General features: G+C 33.8%; 6 protein-coding genes across 7 annotated transcripts; 2 read left to right on the top strand and 4 right to left on the bottom strand.

Annotated features, from left to right (window-relative positions):
- Window positions 1-2,659: 2,659 nt before the first annotated feature.
- Window positions 2,660-5,370, top strand: LOC128390089 (uncharacterized MFS-type transporter C09D4.1-like). The gene is made up of 3 exons (XM_053349755.1): window positions 2,660-2,856; window positions 3,191-4,569; window positions 4,652-5,370. Exons 2-3 carry the CDS (start codon window positions 3,277-3,279, stop codon window positions 4,820-4,822), a joined length of 1,464 nt encoding a protein of 487 aa, XP_053205730.1. The 5' UTR covers window positions 2,660-2,856; window positions 3,191-3,276; the 3' UTR covers window positions 4,823-5,370.
- Window positions 5,371-5,481: 111 nt separating this feature from the next.
- LOC128390088 (putative phospholipase B-like 2) lies at window positions 5,482-7,533 on the bottom strand. The gene is made up of 2 exons (XM_053349754.1): window positions 7,306-7,533; window positions 5,482-7,232 (listed from the first exon to the last, which is right to left on the bottom strand). The coding sequence occupies exons 1-2, from the start codon at window positions 7,482-7,484 to the stop codon at window positions 5,762-5,764; spliced, it is 1,650 nt and encodes a 549-aa protein (XP_053205729.1). The 5' UTR covers window positions 7,485-7,533; the 3' UTR covers window positions 5,482-5,761.
- Window positions 7,534-8,783: 1,250 nt separating this feature from the next.
- On the bottom strand, window positions 8,784-9,433 carry LOC128390085 (keratin-associated protein 19-2-like). Its single transcript, XM_053349751.1, has 3 exons — window positions 9,232-9,433; window positions 9,118-9,159; window positions 8,784-9,052 (listed from the first exon to the last, which is right to left on the bottom strand). The coding sequence occupies exons 1-3, from the start codon at window positions 9,326-9,328 to the stop codon at window positions 8,910-8,912; spliced, it is 282 nt and encodes a 93-aa protein (XP_053205726.1). The 5' UTR covers window positions 9,329-9,433; the 3' UTR covers window positions 8,784-8,909.
- Window positions 9,434-10,130: 697 nt separating this feature from the next.
- Window positions 10,131-11,033, top strand: LOC128390123 (myelin transcription factor 1-like protein). The gene has a single exon (XM_053349798.1). It carries the CDS (start codon window positions 10,260-10,262, stop codon window positions 10,902-10,904), a length of 645 nt encoding a protein of 214 aa, XP_053205773.1. The 5' UTR covers window positions 10,131-10,259; the 3' UTR covers window positions 10,905-11,033.
- On the bottom strand, window positions 11,032-16,210 carry LOC128390117 (exportin-7-like). Of its 2 annotated transcripts, XM_053349790.1 has the most exons (10): window positions 16,072-16,210; window positions 15,767-15,844; window positions 15,345-15,491; window positions 14,830-15,090; window positions 14,304-14,735; window positions 12,871-14,187; window positions 12,720-12,808; window positions 12,224-12,629; window positions 11,588-12,102; window positions 11,032-11,503 (listed from the first exon to the last, which is right to left on the bottom strand). In XM_053349790.1, the coding sequence occupies exons 2-10, from the start codon at window positions 15,779-15,781 to the stop codon at window positions 11,383-11,385; spliced, it is 3,303 nt and encodes a 1,100-aa protein (XP_053205765.1). In that variant the 5' UTR covers window positions 15,782-15,844; window positions 16,072-16,210; the 3' UTR covers window positions 11,032-11,382. The 2 variants fall into 2 exon arrangements, with proteins under 2 accessions (XP_053205765.1, XP_053205764.1); XM_053349789.1 differs by lacking the exon at window positions 16,072-16,210 and having other exon boundaries at window positions 15,767-15,952.
- LOC128390124 (uncharacterized) lies at window positions 16,185-18,825 on the bottom strand. The gene is made up of 3 exons (XM_053349800.1): window positions 17,353-18,825; window positions 17,075-17,317; window positions 16,185-16,901 (listed from the first exon to the last, which is right to left on the bottom strand). The coding sequence occupies exons 1-3, from the start codon at window positions 18,802-18,804 to the stop codon at window positions 16,344-16,346; spliced, it is 2,253 nt and encodes a 750-aa protein (XP_053205775.1). The 5' UTR covers window positions 18,805-18,825; the 3' UTR covers window positions 16,185-16,343.
- Between the last annotated feature and the right edge of the window lie 8 nt (window positions 18,826-18,833).

Here is an 18,833-nt window from a genome sequence, read left to right as displayed (position 1 = left end):
ATCATCGAGAAAATTGGCCTTGATCCATTGGACTCTTCTAACGACAAGGTAAGATATAAAGGTAATTGGTGAGAGAGAAGAAAATATCAGTCACAGATCATAGATAAACAGGTAGCTGATAGTCAACAACGGGAGATTTCATGAGAAACCCTAATGTAAATTGTTATTAACATTTTAGATAGAAAATGATTGTATCAAAAATTATCGATTAACATTATGATCGTAGCAAATCGGTTTTAGACCTTTTTTTTTGTTATCTATGTATCCGTGATTGTATTGACCTTACTGTCCACTCACTGACTTCACTGCCTTGACCACTCTATTGAGCTATTACAAAAAAAAGAGAAAGAAGAAAATAAAAGAAGAGGAAAAATAAGGAATCAGTTTCTCGTCAATTTTATTCAAAATTAGATTCGAAACTTTAACCCGTGAAGGGCAGAGAATGAGACATTTTTTAGAGTAGAGGGTCAAGTGTGGTTCCTTGTTCCTTGTTCCTTATTACCTTTCATCAATCGAACATAGAGAAAGGGAGAGAGAGAGAGAGACCGTTTCGATGATCGGACAGTCTGTCTTGACCAATACTCGATACCTGCCAATCATAAACAATTGTTACAATGTTATTCGTGTTCAACACATTTTTTTGCTCGAAAATCTTATTTTTTTTTGTTGTTTGCCAAAAAAAGCTCTTCCTGGTTCTAATCTTTTAACTCTCTCTCTCTCTCTCTCTCTCTCTCTCTCTCTCTCTCTTTGCAGATTGACCATTGGTCACTCTACATATGTCAATGTTGACGCGCGACGATGACCACTACAATATTTGGTTACAAGAAAATCACATTGATACACTGATTGGGAGTAATGACCAACAAATATACTTTATGTTACATTGACTTTTACTCTGGACTTTTGTAGTGGTCAAGATTTTTTTTTATCAAAAAAAATGAAGTATTGACCATGGAGATCTGATCGATTAATAATTTATCTCAATTGATCATATTTTTTGGATATCAACTAATTATACAAAACAAATTAAATTAATTTCTTTACTTTTACTATTATTAATAATATCATGTTCATTGATGAAAACTTGAATAACGATAAAAGTTTGGCAAGTCAATCGATTGACCCCTTGATTTGAAGTATCTCTCAAAGGTTAACTAGTTTGTCAGGTTAAATTGTAATCATGAATCAATTGATTTCCATGTTAAGAGAAAGAAGGAAAAAAAAAGAAATTGATAATTTGAATGATTCTAAGGTAAAGAGGAGGGTTGAGAGGAAAATTAAGTAATAATTTTGGCCTGGAGCGGGTGGAATCAAGTAAAGATGAGGAGAGTAGGACGATGAAGATGATAAAATAATGATGATGGGGAAGATGAATTGATGGCGATACTTTTGAAAATGTTCATTGATAAATTAGATTTACTATAGAGATTGAAATTAATAGATGAATGAAATTGATTGAGAAATTTTTTTCTAATTTTACCTTGGAGCGATTTTAATATTGTTGATGTTTTACCTTTTCCAATGATTTCCATTGATTTGATTCGCAATTTTCTAAAGATTATTTGATTTCTCTAGGTGATTGACAATTTGAATTTTTGAATTCAGTGAATTATCGGCAAAATAACATGAAGAATCCATCATGAGATTCAATTAAAATTCATCTCTCGCTTAAGGTGAACTTTTAATTTCTTGACATTTATCAAATTTTCAAGGTTAATTTAATTCCGAGAATTAAATTCTATGTGTAACCCTTTGCTAATTTAATCAACAATTTCATGTATCAAATTGATTGAACTTCAATCATTCTTGATTAATTACCTGATCATAAGATTATTCAATGATTATCTGTTTCTTTTCAATGATTTACTCATGTCAACATTTTCTCATTTAAATCTGAACTTTTCTCGTTTCTTTTTTCTTACCAAAGTTTGTATCAAATTCATCACTTTCTCAATTAATTACAATTAACTTTTTAATTTAATTCCATTTGGGATACAATCAACTAATCAACTGATTAATTCAATTTCAATACATTATCAAGGCAGTTCAAATACAAAGTCTCCATCTAGTGAGTAGATTTGTGGTAAATTTTGAATAGTTAATTGTTGACGATTAAGAGAAACAATTAATTTAATGTTTAGTTGAATTGGAAATGACAATTAGTACAATTAGTGAATTTAGCTTAACCAAATCAAGTGTACAAATAAACTGATTAATTAATCATTCATTTGAATATTATTTTCTCTCAATTAATAATATTTTTTGATTGATCAAAATTAATTTACAACTTAATTGTTGAATCAATGAATCAACAATTGTCATGTTTGTTTAATCAGTTGATTGTTTTTGCTGAATAAACATGAATCAATGAGTTCCAATTGAAACCATGATAAATTTTAATCCAATATAATGTGGGCATATTCCTGGTTACAATTAACTTTGTATTTCCATTGATTTTGATTATGATTAAGTGATTTGATGATTAATCAAAAGAAGGAAAAAAAATCAATCAAAATTGCAGAAAATGAGATTTAATTAAGTAAAGATTATCATCTAATAATAGACATGAAACAATTTCAATCAATTCCAATTGATCTTGAGAAATAATCATCATTATTTGATCATTTCTATTCACAATTGACTCTAATTAACACAATAAATGAACCAATTTACTCAAACAATTTAGAAGAAAAATTTTTCGAATCAGTTTCAATTTAAATTACGAAAAATTAACCGCGTTCACTTTTCGTTGGCTGGTACAAAGAGGTGACCACATTGTTTACATTTAAGAAAATCTTTTTCCAAGTGTACTTAATTGTTAGTTAATTGTGATAACCATGTTGTGATTAGCTCCATGTAAGTTGAATTTACTAATTAACTAATTGATTACCTGATTTGATTGAATGTCTCTGAATAAGATCAACAATTGACTCTATTGTTTCATCATCGCCTTTGTGGTTGATTCTTGTTGTTGATGTTGTTGTTACTCACCGATGGCTAATTGGTTGAGTTAATTGTTATCAACCTTGATCACTAATTGTGTGAATTTGTTTTCCATCACTTGATTGACTTGATTATGTTAATGTAAAATGTTAATCAAAGCTAATTTGTTTTCTTCCTTTTCCCTCCAATTTGTTTTTCTACCTTTTTAATGTTTTCTCTTTTGCTTTCTCAATGTTTATGTATTTAGACATTTAGATTACGTAGAGAGAGAATTAAATTATTGGCCATCATTGGAGTTTCCAAGCAGAATTAACAACAATTAACAACAAGGAAATGATGGAGCGAGTGGAGGTGTTACCAAAATTAAACGATGAAACTTGTAATAGCACAACAGTGGCTTCTTATAGTTCATTTATCAGTGATGACGATTCAGTTTCATGTGTAATTTATAAAATGAATTCAACAGATTCAAATGAACCGAATGGTTTCACAATTGGGATTAAGGGATTAGAAGATGGATCATCCATTAAATTGTATAAGAAGAGGTTTTTCATTCTCACTCTTTTCTGCCTTTACTCAGCTTCCAATGCATTCCAATGGTTACAATATTCAATCATTACCGGAAAAATTTCCACCTTCTACCAGATTGATGATCTATCAGTTAATTTAACTTCAATGATTTACATGTTTGTTTTTGTACCTGGAATGATTCCCGCCTCATGGTTTCTTGATCGTTTTGGCCTTCGATGGTCGGTTCTCCTTGGATCTACTGGAACATTTTTAGGATCACTGATCAAATGTGCAAGTTTAAATCCGAATCGATTCTGGTTAACGATGATTGGACAAACTGTGGTCGCTATTTGTAATCTTTTCGTATTGAATTTACCCCCAAGATTGGCCGCCGTTTGGTTCGGTGAACGGGAAGTGTCAACGGCCACGTCAATAGGTGTTTTCGGGAATCAATTGGGTGTTTGTTTTGGCTTTTTCTTACCTCCTTTAATTGTCACCGCATCGACTACCAATGGAATAGCTCAGCAACTTTCTTACGTTTATTATGGATTAGCGATTTTCACTGGACTATTACTTATCTTTATCTGTTTGTTTTTCGAGGATAAACCTAAAAAGTGTCCCAGTAACAGCGCCGCTCGAGCAAACGTTTATCAAGAAGACTTGAATTTCTTACAATCTGTGAAAACGCTAATCACTGATCTTGATATGATTCTGTTAACACTCAGTTATGGAATCAATGTCGGCGTATTTTATGCCATTTCTACCGTTCTCGATCAAATGATCTCTTCAGCATTTCCAGGCCAAGAATCTGCCGCTGGTAATATTGGTGCTGTTATAACGGTTGTTGGAACATTAGGTTCCATGGTGAGCGGTTACATTCTCGATAAAACTCATCGATACAAGGAAACTGTTTTCTCTCTTTACTTATTCTCGCTAATTGGCCTGATCGGTTTCACTATTTCGCTCAAATACAGCCTGGTTTTGGTCTTTATCGTCTCAGCTCTTCTCGGCTTCTTCATGACTGGTTACCTTCCCATCGGGTTTGAATATGCAGCTGAAATAACTTATCCCCAACCCGAAGGTAACTCAGCCGGTATACTAAACGCCTCAGCTCAGGTAACGCAACAATTTTCCACTTCCAATATTCAAATTAACTCCATAATCCAAACTAATTATTTTTTTTTCTTCGCAATTTCAGTTCTTTGGTATTATTCTGATCTTCTTATCAACGCTCACCGTCAATAAATTTGGACACACCGTTTGTAATGTAATGTTTTGTCTCTCCTTATTGATCGGCTTGATTCTTACCGCATTTACCAGTGGATCTCTTAAACGACGAGAGGCCACTTTAAAAAATTCTACAATTTAAATTAACCACCAAATGTGCCATCAAAACAATTGAATCAACTAATTGATTTTCTTACCGTCCTTCATTTACCTGCAACTAACCCACTGATTAATTCACCAATTTAGCAACTGTAAATGTCTCTCTGTGATGTGCAATGATGAAAAAAAAATCCCACCAGGAAAATCAACTAATTAACTTTCCCATTTATCATATTTAGGAAATTATTTTCTCAATTACCTTGACTAGTGTTGATCTTTAATTGTTCAAACAATCATTATTGTGTAATTATTGTCTTTATAATTAAGATTTTTTTAATAGAAGGGTTTAAATTTCTGGCTTCTACTGGTTTGATATGTATTAAGAATCTGATTTCAATCAAAATGATTTATTTCTCGAAGGAAAATTTTCAATTGTTACGTTGATGATTAATGCTCAATCAAAGTTAACTATCGTTATTATTGTTACTATTTTTCACTAATTGTTATATAAACTCAACACTTAATTGTTCAAAAACCTAAATTAACTAAATTTACACAATTAAATGAATCTCATCTCTTCCAATCGCCTAACCTTTAAATAACCTTTTGAATCTATTGTCAATTTATGGGAATCAATTACAATTAAAATGGGAAATCAATATAATCCAATTGAAAAAGTTAATAAATCAAATCCTTCAACAATTAACAAAAGTGAAACCAATCATTTAATCATACGATTTAATTGAAGTCGTTTCTTAGTTGACATTTGATTAAAATGTCCTTCCAAAAGTAAATAAAAAAATGGAATCAAATCCAAACAATTTAGTTCGTTTCATTAGAGATTTTAATCTCTACAATTGATTAACAATCGACAATAATCAAATTAGCTTAATCTTTGATAGGAAATCGAGTTGTATCATTTTCTTTTTAAATCAATGATTAGATTGTTACTGGTTGTTGATCCTCTCGATTAACAAAATGATCAATTGTCAGGAAAATAGATCGGCTTGAAAATCCAAAGGTCAGGGTGACCTTTGTGGACTAATTGGTCTCTTAGAGTGAAATTTGACCAAGAGAAAGGAGGAACATTATCGTAAGTTGGCCCACTAATTGCGAACATTTTCAACTTGTTGAACAGTTCAAATGAGGTCACTTTGGTATCGATCGCTGCTTCATTGATTACTCCTTGAGAGGGAATTGCATAAATTCCCGACGGATCGTTAAGGTCACCTCGACATGCGAGACTCATAGATGCTGAATAAGGTGGAGTACAATTACATTTAGATTCTGGATCTTGGGTGTAATTGTTGTAACGAAGCAATTGAAGAAGTGATTTATGATCAAAAGCTTCGATGTGCTTTCGTCTGAACAGTTTAGCACGAGGATTAAGTTCGTGGATATAAAAATCGCCATATTTGTTTACTAATTGAGGATAACCGGCAATGTGATAAGTTTTCTGGAAATAAGGAATATTGTAACTTGCCCAATAACCGTTAGTAATTAAGGTTGATGACATATCATCGTAGACGACGCTTCCGGGCATTTGTTCAATAATCCATAGGAGATCGGTGGGTCTTTTTGTCGATCCAGGTTGGAACTTGTTATAATCGACGACAATGAACTGATTATTGTAGGTTCCGCTGTTGAACTTTTCGAAATTTTTTGCCCAAGATTTACCATCACGAGCTAATCTATTAGCTACCATGGTTCGAATCATGGTTAGAACACAGTTCGTTGGGCGAAGTAGATCAAAACTTGTGGCGTTATGATTACCGTTCGTTGTCTCAGCGACTGCTAATCCAGATGAGATTAGATAGAAATCATCAATTGAGAAAATAATCCCTGGATAAGATGACATGGAAATCATTGATCCTGGTACAAGTTTACCTGCGGACGAAGTTGTTTTAAAATTGAACTCATACTTTTTCAATACACGTAACATGTAACCAAATTGTGTCCAAGTATTGTGACCAATTAGCAAATCATTTCCAGTGTAACGAACCAAAGAAGAGCAAAAAGACTGACCAACAGCAAGAGTTTTAACTGTCCGGTTAAGGGCACTTTCTAAATCCATTATATCGGCCACAGTGTTGACCAGATAAACTTTACCCGTTGTATTAACACGATAACCGGGATGGTAACTTGATCTCGAGTTAATTGCTTCTTCCATTCCAGTTAATTGGTCTAAAATCAGACCAACCTGATTCCAGTATGGATCAGTATCTCGGTTGGCGATCGCTTCTCGTTCAATGTAGGCCTCATTCTGAGCGAAAAAGTCAAAAGCTCGACGGCAAAAGGCCATTTCTCCGTTACAGTATTTTTCCCATAAATTGTCATAATGCATATTAATTAAATCCTTGGTTAGGTAGCCCTCAATGTAACCAGCCAAATAGGCCAGAGTTGAATCATTGTAATTAGATTGAGATTGAGTCCAAACGTGAAGTTTTGCCCATCTAAATTTTATTAATTGTGGTGGTAAATAGAGAGGAATTGATTAATTGTTACTGATTAAGATGTAAGACTTACCCTGTTTTATTGATTTGATTACTAAATGAAGCACAAACTGGATAAGAGCTTGTTAACCAATCCTCCTTAGCAATTGATGATACAGAAATTTTCTGATCATTTGCTAAATCAATACAAATTTCATCTGATTTAATGAGTTTAATTAAGCAAAATGTAAGAAAAATTAATTTAATTAGCATGTTCGTCTTGTTAATTGCTTGGAAAGCAAGTGAATAACTAAAAAAAATTGTCAATATAACAAATTGAATTCATCTTATCGTTCAATTGTTGCCACTTCAATTGTTGTTGATTAATTTGATTTCCAATCTTATTGATTATGAGACAAAAGTTGTTGATCTCATTGTGATCATTGACAATAATAAACACGATGATTAGTTGATTGTGATTAGTGTTTTGTGGGTTTTTTACCGATATTTATAGATTACTATTAGTTGATTAGTCCAAAGTGTTTAATTTGATTAAGAATCGATTAAGTTTATATACAGCTCAGAATTTATATTTCTTTTACTTGTATTTACACCGATGGAACTTTAATTGTTGGCTAATTGTCCAGTAATTAGTACCAACTATTCCCATATCGTCCACCAAATGTACTCGATCCTCCATATTGATTAAATCCACTGTAGGAACCAAAGTTCCGTCTCATTCCGTAGCCCGGAAAACCGAGGCCAATGTTGATCCAACGATCTGAATAACAATCAAATTAATAATTAGAACCAACAATTTGACAATTAACTAATTTCTACATACATCCTCTTCTTGAAAAGGATCTTTGTTGGTTATAATTATCATTAAATCCTCCACCATAGAATTGACTTTCCACACAATTAAAATAAACGATTAACGATAAGATAATCAAATGAAACACTAAACACAATTTAATTTGATCCATGGTGTTGATTAGATTGTTGTTATTGGAAATAAATTTAGTTTGTTGATCAATAGTTTACAGTAAATTGTTGATCATATGAAACAATTTCCAACTATTTATATTCAACAATTGATTTAGTTACAATCTCCTCATGAATTGTTAAGTTTATCGTTCCCGGAATTGATTAATTAAAACTTGACATTTTCATGATTAAAATTTTTCTCTGACCGTTAATGATAATCATTAATTAGCCGTTCAGTTAATTGTTTTCAATAGAAATCCTTTCAGTTTATTTAATTAGCCAAATCCAATTTAAGAATTAATATTTTTTTTTCATTATAACAATTTAATTGTTGATTGTTTATCTTTTATATTTAAAAAAATTGTAAACAAATAATTAATAAACAATTAACAAAAATACCTGAATAAACATTGAAACAATTTAATTTAATTGCTGGTGAAAAAAAACAAATAATTATCATTGAAATGAATCATCTAATTATGATATTAATCAATATGAAAACAGTTTCTTAGGAAAAAGTTAATTGTTAGCAATTAAATTTCAATGGAAAATCAAATTAATTGGAAGAAAAAAATTAACCCAAAGTTTTAAACTTTAACTTTAATTTTATTTTCATTAAAAAATAATTAACTCTCTTGATTAACTTAACAACATTGAACAATTAGTGTCCTTTAAAACTGTTGGAAAATCAACTAATTGTCAACAATTAGCTTAATTGTAACCATAACTTCCGTACATTCCGAATCTCCTCATTCCTCTGTAATTATTATAAGATGATCTTCCATAAGGCATTGACCCATAGCGATTTCCGTATCCGTAATTGGGTTGATATCCGTATCCATATCCACCATAACCTAACAATTAAGAATTAAAATTAATCAATGAACACCTTTGATCAGAAATTAGTTGATTTAGTTACCTCCAGCTCCATAGCCACCATTACCATAACCTCCGTAATCACCTTAACATGTAATCAAAATTAGAATTGATTGTTTGGTGTTTTCGAGTTGATTCATTTAATTAATTTACTTACCTGATCCATATGATCCCCATTGAGCTGAACAATAATCAATAATCATTGAAACAATTAATAAAACACCAATTTGAAAGATTAGATTGATTGAACTCATTGTTGTTTTTTGTTTTGATCAATAGATTTAATCAAGTGATTAAATTGTTGTCAATTGAAATATTAATTTGATGATAACAATTTGGAGTAAATTATTTAAGTGATTTAAATTGTCATATTAACCTCCTTTTTATACAAAGTCGATATTCAAAGTTAATTAAGCCACAACCAGATTTTTAATTATTTACAATTTAATTGTTTCCAATCAAATTGAACAAAATTTTTCTCATTCTAAAAACTTAATTGCTTTACAATTAAAGGATGTTTTTAGTTAAATTTTCTACAATTAAGGGCCATTCATAATTATAGAATTAATTTGATTATAATCTAATCTATGAGTTAATAAGATTCTCTGATTTTCTTTAAATTTAATTTGATTGTTTGATATTTTCTCTGATTTTAAATAATCAAGGATGACAATTAATTAATATTGCATTTTGTTTGCTTAACAATAACCTCGACAATTAACGATAATTACTTGATTGAAAACCTTGATTTTTTCGTTTTATTGACAAAAAAATTCCATTAATTACCAACTAATTATTCCTAAATAGTCTAGAACAATTTAATTTTCAATCGAATTACAATTAAACTTAATTTGTCGAGTTTTGCAAACAATTGACCGAATTTTCTTCCTGCAAGTAACTTTGAAGAATGAATTTTCCGTTAAGATGAACAAGAGACTTTGTTGAGTTTCTTGAATTCACTAATTAGTTGTTAATTAATTTAATTGAGACAATTTAAGTTTCGAAAATAAATTTTCATTGAAAAATTAGAGAAAAAAATTCTTAAACTGCGCCATCTATCGATTGTAGAAGTAACTGTTTAAAGAGAATAAATTTTGTTCTTTTTTTGAATTTTCTTTTCCAATCTGTTCAATTGTTGTCAAGTTAATTAGTTTAATTGTTATTTCTTTGTGCAAATTGAATTAAATGTCTTTTTCTTCTGAAAATATTGAATTAGAACTTGGTGATTATAAAATTCTTATTGACGAAGGTGATATCGTTGTTATTGGAATGAGACATGATGATGATGAAAATGATGAAAGAGTCAAAAGTGACAAAGGTTATGAAAGTGATCAAAGAGTCGAGATGGATCAAGGTGGTGGAGATGATGAAAGAGTCGAGAGTCACCAAATTACCGAGAATAATAGATGGGAAAAGTACCAGGATACCGAGGATGATCAAGGAGACGAAGATGATCAAGGTTCCCAAAATAGTGAAACATTGGAAAGTGATGTGAATCCTGAGCAACTTGTAGTGGTAAATGTTGATCAAGACAACGAAAGTGATCAAAATGATGACATGGAAACCGAAAACCTTAAACCGGAAAATCAATCAATCTATGGAAGTGACCAGGAAAATGAAATAATAGCTGTTCATAGTTATGAAGAAAAACTCTATGACTTCGAGATGGATTTAAGTGACGATAAAGAAAACCACGATAAATATGACAAATATTATAGATTGAAAAATCCCGTTCTACGATCCGGCCTATCGAAAAGCCAAAAACTAAAGAATCCTCTTCATAAATATTTATACAAACAAAACAGAAAAGAATCTACAAGAAACTTGTAAAAGTTGCTCTCCATGTAAAAGTGAATTCACCGAAAAGTCTAAAAAAAATCAAATGTACAAGATACACAAAGGAAAAACCTACGCAAATAGAAATTGTTGATTAAAAGAAAAAGGATATCAGGTAAAATACATTTCAATAACTTCTCTTCTTATTTATGAAGGTAAACGATCTTGATTAAATAAATTTAAAAAAATATCCATCGATGGTACAATAGAGACAGAGATAAACAGAGAGGAGGAAAAAGAAGAAGAAGAAAAGTAAGAAAAGGTAAGAGAAGGAGAAAAGAAACAGAAAAAAAAGAGAGAAAAGGTTAAAGCAAAAGAAGAAGTAAGAAAATGTGAGTTCGTGATGGTCAAGGGAAAATCGCCAATAATGTTTAATCCATTGAATCGTTTCCATTGACACTTTACAAGATCCATTTTCTTTTAAATTTTGTGTCTCCGATTTTATAGCAAAAATAAGAACTTTGAAAATGGTTCACGAACAGCTCATCATTGCGGATGTTTCAGGGAAATTTATTGTCGAATTGCTATAAAGAGCTGGTGCTTTCATTGAATCATTTATATCACGACGGAATAAAGATAAATTTTGGGTGAATCTGTGAGGAGAAATGAAGGAAAAACAAAACAAATGGATCAGAATAATTAACTTGGAAAATTGATTGGATCAATAAATTGTTTACCTGTCTCTGTTTTTGGTGAGAAGGTTTCTTTCAACTCCTCTCATTAGATTGTCAAACCATTGAGCCATCACTGGTTGTTTATCGGGTGGTTGTGAGGAGATTAATTGTTGTCTTAATTGTTGGAAATAATCTTCATTGAGTAAAATTAAACCCAACAAGGGTCTTGACATTGACCACTGATTCCTACAATCTTCAAACATAATAATATTCAAAATGGTGGCTAACATTTGCTGTAAGATTTCCGGGCTCATTTTTAAAACCTTAAGGCAAGTTTCTTGCTCTCTACCAACGGAACTATTCATCTTGGATAACAATTTAAATAAATACGACACAATGTAATCCAGTGTTGAACAACATCCAGTGCAAACCATAGTGTCAAGAGCATTAAGCCCTTCGGATATGGATGAAAGGATGTACAGGAAAATGTGTGGTTCTAAATGGGCAAGGAAGTTCATGTGATCTTGAGCAAGACATTCCAACAGAATGTAATAGGTTTGGCTTAACTTTGGATAGTTCTGAATGGATAAGAGAAATAGTTGGAAAAAAAAACGATTGTTAATAAAACGAAAGGTAAACTCAATGAGTGACCCATAGAGAAGCTTTTTCATGGTTGTTTGGTTCGCCAATTCAACTTACAAGTAGATCGGTTTGCGATATTGAAAGGAGTAATTTGATGAATATATTTAATGCATCATCCAAAGCTGCATCACCATAGATTCTGAAGACACCAAAATTAACATAACCACCACAAAGAGCGGATTTAAGCATGGAAAAACAGATAGAAACACCTTTCAATTTACGCTGGTAAATTTCATCTTGTGGAATCTCGCCCATGGTTAAGACTCGACTTCCAAAGTTGACTATCATTTTACTTGTTTCTCTGAATAAAAGAACACCATTTGGAGATGATACATCAAATTGGAGCCTTTGAGAGCGATTTTGAACAAGTTCAGCCATCAATTTAAGAACTGGTGTAGTGACCTGATGTAGATGATACCATAGATCGATGGCTCGGTGGAAAATGGGAGTGTAAGCAGGATAACTAGAATAGAATAAGAAAAATAATAATAATCATAATTAGGACAATTTACGAATTGGAATAAAAAAAAGATTTTTGAACAATTTTACTTACATCCAATTAAAGAACATCATATAATTGGTTTTGGTATTGAATGCATAGACAAGGCCACGAAGGTCTCTGGCTATTCCAATTAAAGCTTTCTGTAAATTAGATTGATATTGATTAATATTTACTGGAAGATCAATTGTAATGGTGAATTTACCTTTGCTTCCTCTGTATCATAGATTGAGGGATCAGGTGAAAGAAGCATTGATCCAAGAGCATCGAAGGCTGCGGTTAGAGGCCTCATGAAAACTTCAAATTTCTCCTCATCTTCACCGAGATCGATCATCAACAATCTACCCAATGATGTGTAAAATGTTGATCGACATCGCATCTGATTGATTGGAGCAGCGTTGCTCAGGAATGGGAAATGATCACTTGCATGGTTGCTTAGGATGAACTGAACTTCCTCTAGTTTGACCAGTTTTCGTACACTACTGTAGCCGACGGATAAATCATTGAGAATTTGTAAAGTTTTCGAGATGATCATTTCACTGACACCCCAATATTTTAGATTTGTGATTATCTTTCTAACAAATATGCTGAGAACTTGAGTTTCCTCGCTTAGTCCTAATACTTCTGATAGGCGACGATATACTTTTGATGTTTTCTGAACTTGATCTCCAATGTAAATTTTACGAAATTGTTCAAAAAAGCTGAGAATTGCCAACTCTAACTCCTCACAAAAGCCACCTTGAGCTAGCCGAGCATCAGTTAACTGCATCAACTGTAATACTCTGCAAGCCAATTCGCCATCCATTTGATCATGTTCTTCGGTGCTATTCAAAAAGACTCTACCCCCAATAGCAGCACCAATGATATAAACAAGCCATGTGAGTTGTCCTTCAGCAATTGTCACTTCAACTCTTGGTGATGGATTAGCACGTAACAACTCTTGGTATGTTTGTGCGGTTTGATCAAACAATTGAACGATGAGTGCACAAGTTTTTTCATATTCACAACGAGCTATGGTCGATAATTGCTCTAATTGCTGTTGAATCATTCCAATATCTTCAAAAGGACTTTCTAAACCTTCATTAACAATCCGAGCTACTGCATCTAATCTTGACGTAATGTAGGCTCGGGTCACTTCCGGTGTGTAAGTTTCAAGAAGATGCGGTTCTTGGGCCTTAACGTAAGGTACAGATGCCACCATTCTTTGCCAAAGATTCAACAAATAATGAATCGAATTGGGTGGACATTGGCACATCTGTAAACTTGTTACGGTGAATTTGGTGATAAGTGCGATTGTTTCAGCATAACCGTCGACCTTGACAAGCTCACTAAGCTGGAAATTGGATTTTAGACGAGCTAATAAGCGACAAAACTCATGATAACAACTTTGATCTGATAGTCCATTAGGATTTTCCAATATGTATCGAACACCATTGACTAACTGCATCAGAAATTTGGCACGTTCTTGATTGCTGAACAGTGATCGGCGGACTGAAGCAATTTGAACCAAGCAGGAGAGAGCCTATGAGATAATGAGATAACAATTAAATGGATTTAAATGACTTCATTCTTTTTTTTGATAATTAATCAAACAACTAATTAAACATCTAAGAAGATATTATAGCACAATTAACTTACTAAAGGTGATAAAGCTGACGGTAAGCACCGGTAGAGATCAAAAAAGAGTTGAAGAGTATTAAAATCCAGGAAAGCTGGTTTCCAGTTTGTTGGTATCTGGACCGTCGTAAGGTCATCAGAAGACTCATCAGGTGAGGTGCCAATGAAATCAAATATTAGACACGAAAGCGATAATCGGAGAAGTTGATGGATCAATGTTTTTTGATTTGTATCTTCAAAATTGGTATTTTTCCAAATTTCCAAGGCTCTTCTCAAAAAGTCATGAGATATTTGAAATATTTCATAAAGAAGTGTATCTCGAAAAGAAGAGGCTATTTTCCTTTGTTTTGCTATTGACCGACTTGCCTCATCTCCACTAATTTGATTAACTTCACATGTTAATTGAGATAATATTTGGACACCAATGATACAATATTCAACTGAATTTGATTCCTGGTTAAGAAGAAGAGAAAAAAAGAGAACCGAATGATTGTTTCGCTAAAGTAAAAATGTAAATGTGATGATTTAAATGACATAAGAATCTTACCTGTAGAAAGGGTCTTATCTGAGGTAAGACATTTTTAAAGACACATTCATCCTTGACACATTCAAACCAGCCTGTTTTGGTGATTCGCGCATATAACTGAACCAAAGCTTGGGTAACAAAATGAGCAAGTTTACCCCGAGTGGCTAGATAATTAAGGACATAGTTTCGGATATCTAATCGCTGTTGAGGGGACAGAGCACTGGGTGTTCGGCTGACAAGTTTTGTCAATGTCGTAGCAGCCAATAGTTGAGCATAAGAAGACTAATTATAAAAATCAAACATGAACCATGCCGATAAATTGTGACCAGTAAATTGTGAACAAAGGATCATGGTGTCAAATTGGGTGTTACACAGGTAATAATGATAATATTTTTCCACACATTGGATCATTTTTATAGGTGTATATATATAAAAGAATGAGAGAGAGAGAGAGAAAGAGAAAGAAAGAAAATGAGTCAAGTACCGGTAAATGTGAGATAGGCTTAAAAGAAAATGTAAAGAAATTAGTTAATTACCACTCCTCTTTCCAAAAGTAATTGACACTTGTTAAGACAATCAGGTGAATTGCTAAATGCGACCAGAGATGCTTCTGCTTTAGTTCGTTCCTCGGTGTTTGTCGCTTCGTATAATTGCTTACACATTATCTCTAATTGTGTTAGTTCCTGTTGGGGAGAGAGAGAGAGCAATCAAAAAAGAAAAGGTTACAAACTCAGATATTAGGGTGGATACCAAAGAAAAGGTTCCAAGATTAAATTGGAAGAACGGATAAATTGAACCATTAACAATATTCACATTGATTGTCATGTTGAAGGAGAGAAACGGAAGACAATGAATAGATCACAAAAGGAAAAGGCTCATTAAAGGTTTAGAGTAAACAAAAGAGGGTAAACCCTGAAATGAGCTCAGACTTTGAGACAGAATGACCTCTATAACTCACCTGTTCATCAGCCATTTTGTAATCAATTGTTTAACCAATTAGATATAAAACATTAGACGATTGACCAAGAAGATAGACCTGAATTAGAATTAAATCAATTGAGAAATAAAGACAGTATATTAGAAAAAAAAAGAAAATTTGGATGCAAGAGTGAGAGAGAAAGTGAGAAATGAGACAGAAGATGAAGGAAGAAAGAGAAAGCAAGTAGAAGAAAGAGAGAAAAGAGAGACAGAGAAAAAAAAAGTGACTGAAGAAAGAGGAAAAAAAAGGAAAGAAAGAAATGAAAAAGTAGAAAGAGAATTAACCAGTTTAAGAAAGAAATTGATTGTTGATGATTTTCGATTAGACCAAATAGAAAACTGTTCAAATGAAATATTAATCTGGAAGAAAATAATTAAACAATTAAGTTGACACAAAATTTAATTAAAACTTTTTTCTTGTTTAATGAAAAGTCACATGAGTTTTAACCGTATGGTTGTGGAAAGTTACATTTACTTCACAGAGATGGAGTTACGAAAATATTGAATCGAAATGATTAACAATTTAATGGAATTGATTTTAGATTCGAGCAATAAAATCAATTTTTAGTTTTTCGCTTGATGTAATATTTTTTGGGCTGCCGTTGAATAAAACTGAAAACAAATTCGATTATATCATTAGAAATACCATCGGATTGAAGACGATTAGAACGTTGGTTAACAACCACTTGTTTCCGATCTTTAGAAATAATATCGGCGGCGTAAAGGTGCTGATAATCAGAGGGAGCGATAGCCACTGTTGGAGTTTCACTCTTATGCATGAGATTGGCTCGTCTTCCCCTTTGATTTGGCTCCTCGACAGCTACTTGTTTCCGATCTTTAAAAATCGCATCGGCGGTGTAAAGGTGTTGATAATCTGAGGGAGCGATAGCGACAGTTGGCGTATCACTTTTCTTTCTTAAATCAGCTTGTTGACTTCTGCTCGCTCTTTTCGGCTCCTCAACAACCACTTGTTTCCGATCTTTAGAAACAGTATCAGCGGCGTAAAGGTGCTGATAGTCAGAGGGAGCGATAGCCACTGTTGGAGTGTCACTCTTATAAATAAGATTTGCTTGTCTACCAACTTGTCTCGACTTCCCTCCAACCACTTTTTTCGGCTCCTCGACAACCACTTGTTTCCGATCTTTAGAAATAGTATCGGCGTAAAGGTGCTGATAATCAGAGGAGCGATAGCCACTGTTGGAGTTTCACTCTTATGCATGAGATTGGCTCGTCTTCCCCTTTGATTTGGCTCCTCGACAGCTACTTGTTTCCGATCTTTAAAAATCGCATCGGCGGTGTAAAGGTGTTGATAGTCTGAGGGAGCGATAGCGACAGTTGGCGTATCACTTTTCTTTCTTAAATCAGCTTGTTGACTTCTGCTCGCTCTTTTCGGCTCCTCAACAGCCACTTGTTTCCGATCTTTAGAAATAGTATCAGCGGCGTAAAGGTGCTGATAGTCAGAAGGAGCGATAGCCACTGTTGGAGTGTCACTCTTATGCATGAGATTTGCTTGTTTACCAACTTGTCTCGACTTCCTCCAACCACTTTTTCGGCCTCGACAACCACTTGTTTCCGATCTTTAGAAATAATATCGGCGGCGTAAAGGTGCTGATAATCAGAGGGAGCGATAGCCACTGTTGGAGTTTCACTCTTATGCATGAGATTGGCTCGTCTTCCCCTTTGATTTGGCTCCTCGACAGCTACTTGTTTCCGATCTTTAAAAATCGCATCGGCGGTGTAAAGGTGTTGATAATCTGAGGGAGCGATAGCGACAGTTGGCGTATCACTTTTCTTTCTTAAATCAGCTTGTTGACTTCTGCTCGCTCTTTTCGGCTCCTCAACAACCACTTGTTTCCGATCTTTAGAAACAGTATCAGCGGCGTAAAGGTGCTGATAGTCAGAGGGAGCGATAGCCACTGTTGGAGTGTCACTCTTATAAATAAGATTTGCTTGTCTACCAACTTGTCTCGACTTCCCTCCAACCACTTTTTTCGGCTCCTCGACAACCACTTGTTTCCGATCTTTAGAAATAGTATCGGCGGCGTAAAGGTGCTGATAATCAGAGGGAGCGATAGCCACTGTTGGAGTTTCACTCTTACGAATAAGATTGGCTTGTTTTCCACTTTGATTTGGCTCCTCGACAACCACTTGTTTACCATTCTTAGAAATATCATCGGCGGCATAAAGGTGTTGATAATCAGACGGGGCGATAGCGACAGTCGGTGTATCACTTTTCTTTCTTAAATCAGCTTGTTGACTTCTGCTCGCTCTTTTCGGCTCCTCAATAGCCACTTGTTTCCGATCTTTAGAAATAGTATCAGCGGCGTAAAGGTGCTGATAGTCAGAAGGAGCGATGGCCACTGTTGGAGTGTCACTCTTATGAATAAGATTTGCTTGTCTACCAACTTGTCTCGACTTCCCTCCAACCACTTTTTTCGGCTCCTCGACAACCACTTGTTTCCGATCTTTAGAAATAGTATCGGCGGCGTAAAGGTGCTGATAATCAGAGGGAGCGATAGCCACTGTTGGAGTTTCACTCTTACGAATAAGATTTGCTTGTCTACCAACTTGTCTCGACTTCCCTCCAACCACTTTTTTCGGCTCCTCAACAGCAACTTGTTTACGATCCTTTGTAGTGCTACCGGCGGCGTAAAGATGTTGATAATCAGAAGGAGCGATAGCCACTGTTGGAGTGTCACTCTTATGCATGAGATTTGCTTGTTTACCAACTTGTCTCGACTTCCCTCCGACCATTTGTTTACCATTCTTAGAAATATCATCGGCGGCGTAAAGGTGTTGATAATCAGAAGGAGCAATAGCCACTGTTGGAGTGTCACTCTTTCGAAAAAGATTGGCTTGTCTTCCACTCTGTTTCGGCTCTTCGACAACCAATTGTTTACGATCCTTTGTAGTGCTACCACCGGCGTAAAGATGTTGATAATCAGATGGAGCGATGGCCACTGTTGGAGTATCACTTTTCCGTTCCAAATCAACTCGTTTCTTTGATTTATTCTTCATAATCAAAACAACTAAATAAATTGATCACT

Source organism: Panonychus citri, unplaced genomic scaffold (genome assembly GCF_014898815.1).
Source record: "Panonychus citri isolate SS breed McGregor unplaced genomic scaffold, ASM1489881v1 Contig00115, whole genome shotgun sequence".
NCBI lineage: Eukaryota > Metazoa > Arthropoda > Arachnida > Trombidiformes > Tetranychidae > Panonychus > Panonychus citri.
This window is presented reverse-complemented; position numbering and strand designations above follow the sequence as displayed.